The sequence below is a fragment of the Aegilops tauschii genome, chromosome 2 (genome assembly GCF_002575655.3).
Source record: "Aegilops tauschii subsp. strangulata cultivar AL8/78 chromosome 2, Aet v6.0, whole genome shotgun sequence".
Taxonomy (NCBI): Eukaryota; Viridiplantae; Streptophyta; class Magnoliopsida; order Poales; family Poaceae; genus Aegilops; species Aegilops tauschii.
This window is the reverse complement of record NC_053036.3, coordinates 563406632-563412242: the sequence shown is the minus strand read 5'-3', so window position 1 is coordinate 563412242 and position 5611 is coordinate 563406632. Positions and strand designations below refer to the sequence as shown.

The following is a 5611-nucleotide window of genomic DNA, read 5'->3' as shown; positions in this document are numbered from 1 at the left end:
AGCCGGATGACGTGGAGGAGATCGCCCTTCACATCGTGTTGCACCGATCGCGGCTGGACCAGGGAGGCAACCTAGCTCGGGTTCTGCCTATCCCCGTCGTCCGACCCTTCCCGTCCTTCACGTAGCTCCAGGCGCTTTGTGCCCCTCTAGGTACGCCGCCATGCGCCCCTCTCCACCCGCTCTACCAGCTTCGGAGGGCATCCTCGGGCACTGTTGGGTCCTCGTGCCCTCGTTGGTGCGTACGAGGACGCCCGAATCCGAGGCCCAGTTCGCATGGTGCGAGCCGCAATGAGTAAGGAAGAGGGCAGCGGCGGGGGAGGCGCTGCCCATACGTCGAGGAAGCGTGCACCCTTGTGGATCCAGAGGACCAGATCATCGCGACAGTCCTCTGGCGCTCCCTTACAACGGCAGAGACGGACACGCGATGGCTCCACTGTAAAAACTGCCACAGTGCTCTGGCTCACCATCAAGCAGACGGAGCGTGAAGCTATGGCGGAGGCGGTGGCCAAGGCGAAGGAGTAGGACCCCATGGTCCGGAGGATGACCAGCTACATCTCCTCCTCCGACTACTCGGACCTCACCGATTGCTCCAGCTCCGCTGACACCTACACTGAGGGGTACAACCGCACTTGCGACCGCAGGGGAAAGGGGCCCGGGAGGAAATGATGATTTCCTCTGCCCTTCTCCGCCTGTCCATTCTTTCTAGTTTTTTTATGTTTAATTAGCATTTTTGGCGATGAACTTTGATCTTTTGGTTGTCTGATGACTCTATTTGTTTGCTAGTATATGAATTATGTTCATTTATTGCATAGATTACTTTGGATATGAGGAAGACGGTTACAAAGACAGTAAAATCTGGAATGGCCGGTCATGATCCACGGACATCTCCACAGAAGTTTAAGGCACTGAGTTAGCTACTCGCCGGTGTAGATGTTTTGACAACACATGTCGGAAGGAGAAGCAAGAGCCGATGAGAAGCGGTTCTTGGTCTTGTCGACCCATCAAGAAAGACAAATCACCGTGAAAATCTTTAACGGTGTAGCCAAGGCATGACAATATCGTTGTCATCCTTAAATATTTTATATGATGAATTATTGTACCCAAATTAGGTAAGTTTGACATATATTTCAAAAGAAAAAATATCACAATGGTATAAATTTTGCGGAAATTTCCTTGAGATATAGTAATATTGTAAGGTTCACCCATATGTGGGAAGCTCAAGGCAGAGGCAGCAAACAGGCCAATTTATTCACACATAATTAGAAAATCTCAAAAGATTCAGATTTAGCAAAAAAAAAATATGGATAAAATCCAGGGTAATATCATATTGGCATGTCACTGGAAACATTAGAGACCTATAAATCCGAAAAGCATAACAAAGTTTAGGGGCACAATAATGTGTAGGTCGATTGCCATGATGTTTTTACAGTGACAGTGCTTTGAACAGTGTCCCTAGCATTACCAAAACCAAACAGGATCCAATCATTAAGGGAAACAAAACGAGAGAGGAGGCGCAGAAGAGCGACCCGAATACAGATCCTTGGCCATTTCGTTTCGAACAAAATCAATTCATCGGTACAGCACAGACAGACCGAGAACAAGTACAGATTTCCTCCCATCCGGGCAGCTTAATTAGCATGCCATGGACACATATGGGAAGCTACAGGCACCTACCACCTGATGCGGCGCCAGGGTACACGCTAGAGCACCGGCCGGAGAGACGGAGACATCAGACGCCTCCCAAGAGAAAGAGATATGGATGGTTCTTCAGAATACATATGTTGTATTCTTCAGAATTCAGATCTTCTTGATCCAAACAAAACTTTCAGCGGCCAGCCGGTTAGCTTGCGACCGACACCTTCCTGGACTGCCGCTGCACACGGTGGGACTCCGTCCCCGCCGAGAACCGCTGCTGTCTCCGTGCGGCCTGCTTGGCACAGACGGCGTCGAGGTGCATCTGCTCGTGGCGGCACTCCTCGCTGCAGTAGGGCGTGTCCCCTCTGTACATGAAGACGTCATGGTCGCGCGCCAGCGGCTTGGCGCAGAGCGCGCACGCGTCCATCGCCGGCATGCCAGGCTCGCCGAGCAGCTCGTCGTCGAAGAAGAAGGAGCAGGCCACTGATGGCGCCATGGTATATTGGTATGTGTCAATGTGTGTGTAGGTCACTTTCGAGCAAAATGCTGAGCAGAGATCTTGGTGGTGAGCTTGGTTGCTGCTTTTGGTGCTGCGAGGAGAGCGAGCGAGTTGGGTGAAGAAAGGAGTGGAGGTCTCAGGTATATATTTTGCGTGGTCCGGTGCGCGGTCGGGCTCTACCGAGAGGAAAACGACGGCGATCGTGGTATGTCCAGGTCCCGAATAATGAACGTCCCCGGTGATGTAAGTTGTGATATTCTGTGAAGGCCAGAAATGTAGCCATATTTGAAAACTCTCAAAAATACTTGAAATATAACTCCGGCTGTACTTGTGTGAGTATAAGATTAGGCAGCTTTGCTTCAAATAGCGCTAATGCTTAGTGCCGATAAATAGCGCGCCAGGCTTTTTGCCAACATACGAGACAGGTGCCCCACATGGTAAGCCCACGCCAATAATAGACACAAATGCCTGTCGTGCAGTGTACTGTACGTGATATTTTTCTCAGACACAAGATGAAGAAAAGAAAATACAGAACAGAAATTAAAAATCTGGAGGTCCCCCCCCTCCAAGTCAAGTGCCATACCCATACGGGAGGGCAATCTTGAGCTGTACGTGATATTTTTCTCAGAGACAAGATGAACAATGGACTCGCGCGCGCACTTGCAGATTTTGTTTGCGCGCGCACTTCAAGCTCAAGGATGCTGCTAGAGGAAAATACGAGATTATTGAGCTGTTTAACTAGCCAAGGAGGTTGCCAGCCAGGTTTGTTTAGCTAGCTCGGGGATCGTGCACGTTTCGTATCATGGGGTGCTGCAGCTGCGGTTGCCGTTGAGCGTTGAACGGATCAACTCAAAGATTCCATTGGCACTCACCTCCCAGTCCACCGGTCTTTCTTGCCGGCGAGGCAGGCAGGTCTCGTCCTAGGGTGCAGCTTTTCTCGAGATCTGCGCGCAATTTGTTTTTGCTGCTTTCCTCGAGTAGTAACACTGACGCGTCGGACGGGTAATCATCGGAGTATGCGAACGGGAGGAGGTCGACACCTTCCTTCAGCTCTGGGGAGTGAAACTTGGGAGTATCTCTTGGAAGCACTCGCGGTCGACTGCTCTGAGTGCTGCCGACTACAACAAACCTTGGCTGCAGAGTGTGGAGTATTGGCCTGGCTGATTATTGCTTCCAACAACCAAAAAGAGGCCGTATACGATAGCTGTTGCTGCATACTCGCTGAGTCACGGGCTGGAAAGCCGAAATAGCTACCTTTCAGTGCTGAATTTTAAATTTTGTGTCAGTCGTTTTCTGGGCCGTTGGATCATGCTTTGAGATGCGTGTTTTTTTTCTTCTGTTTTGACTGTGTTTTGTTGTAGTTGGGCCAGCTAGCGTCGACTGACCCGTGTTTTGGGTCAGTCGATATCGCTACGAGGGCGCGGCCTGGCTCGGGTGGGGCGGGGCGCCCGTTAAGCAGCCCAGCCCGTTATCGGGAACGCCGACCGTCGCCTAGTTCCTCTCCCCTCTGTTCTGTCAGTCACTTGCCCCCTTCTCTCCCTCAGTCTCGGTCTTCTGCTCTTCCTTCCCCGGAGCTAGGGTTCGTGCTCTTCCCTCCTCCTTCATCTCACACCAGATGAAGCTACTCGTAATCTGTTTTCTTTCTTTGCTAGATCCGCTCATCTGTTGTTTCTTTCTGTGGATATGAGTTTGCAGGAGTTTCCAATCTGGGGTTCGTGGTTTGCTTCAGGATTTTGCTCTTGGTGCATCTCATCCTCATGCAGGTATTCTCTTGTCGTCTTCGAGCTTTCTTTGCTTAGTTCATTTTGTGCTTTCCCCGTTCTTTGTTTTCATCCGTGGAGTTAGGGTTCTTATAGTTTCTTGCTAGATCCGGTCTTTTTTTGTGCTTAATCTGCTCGTAGATGCGTGCTTGACTGTGTTATTTTATTTGATAGATCTGCTTTCTAATTACCTTTTCTATTTTATTTTTTATCTTTTCTATCCTTTGCATGATTGTGGGCCTGTCGACAGATTGACATCGATGCCTCTCAACGATTTCAGGTAACTGGATGCCCTTATTGTTGAATCTTTTTGTTTTGTCTGGTTGTAATGAATGCAGTTTGTCTAGGGCTTGTAGGTGTGGAGTGATTTCGTTTTAGGGATTTGTTTTAGATTCAGGTTGTATTAGGGTTTTGTAGTGGGTATTTTAGTATGTCATGTATACCCTTCAAAGATGCAATCTTTTTCTGTATATATGTGGTTATTTGTGTGTATGCCTATGATTCCCACTAGATTTGTTGTCTTGGTACTTCATTTGTGGCTTTTTCGAGTCTGTTTAGATGTGATTGTGAAGTGTGGTTGGGTTGGTTGTCGTGGTTTAACTGACCGAGATGGTGATGTGTGATGCGATTATGAAATATGCCTCTGTGTGCTAGTTTGAAATTTGGAGTGGATGGGTCACTCTACTATATTAAATTTGGAGTGGATGTGATTGCTAATCTGCTGTATTAGAAATTGTGGTTGACAATTACAATATGGACTACAATTTTTTCTTTGATCCTTTTGAGTAGTATCCATTTAATCTTACAGGTTAACAATATATAGTAGAAAACAATATATTTTCAGGGCACACTTAATATAAAGCTATTTTTTGTGTATCATTCACCCCAGCTGTTAACTTTGGTGTGAGTAAACTTTGTTGTGTGTTCATGCCATGGGGTCACAGCTGGCAAAGTTTTGAAAGATCGGAAGGTTGCTACAAGTAGGGTCCACTATGATATTATTTACTCAGCTCACATAGTTCCCTTCACTCCTTTGCTGGTGCCACTATGGCTATTATTAGAGTTTGATTTTGAAATGTGCGTGAAAGTTTACTTTTTTTGAACATGCATTTTTTAATACTTATTTTGTAACATGTTGCTATTTGGTAACAAGTACAAGTGTAGTTCTATTGATGTGCAATTTTAGTTTGTTTTTGTTTATAGAATTTTGCATTTTTCACGGTGGTGTTCTACACTTGATTGTAGTTTAACTAATAATAGCACCAAGGAAACCCTGCACTTGACTGTAGTTTAACTAATAACAGTTCCAAGAACATGAAGCAATTACAAGGAATGATAGTAGTGCTTGTTGTTGAACAAGGAATGCTAGTATATCAAGAAGTATGATGAGTATGCAAGTTCATATAGCTATTTATAGTTTTTACTGCAAATCCAGTTTTAGGTAATTTCTTTTCTTCATATATCTTGCTGTTGTAAAAGGTGTGCAAGCTTAGTTTGGTATAGATGCAAATTTAGTTAGTTAATTTGTAATTCTAGTTTTTTTAGAAATGTTTCTTTGATGCAGATAAGAATGCATCCTTTTGATGTTGTAAAAGGTGTGCATGTTTAATTCAGTGATCTATTTGTGCATTTTTAGTTTTAGGTTGATTTGTGTTGTTCTTATCACTATAATATTTTTTTCATTTAATGCTTTTTTGTATATCATCCTGTTGTTAAT

General features: G+C 45.7%; 1 protein-coding gene across 1 annotated transcript; it reads right to left on the bottom strand.

The window, feature by feature from the left end:
- Window positions 1-1377: 1377 nt before the first annotated feature.
- Window positions 1378-2293, bottom strand: LOC109764741 (FCS-Like Zinc finger 2-like). The gene has a single exon (XM_073509620.1). It carries the CDS (start codon window positions 2129-2131, stop codon window positions 1841-1843), a length of 291 nt encoding a protein of 96 aa, XP_073365721.1. The 5' UTR covers window positions 2132-2293; the 3' UTR covers window positions 1378-1840.
- Window positions 2294-5611: the final 3318 nt, after the last annotated feature.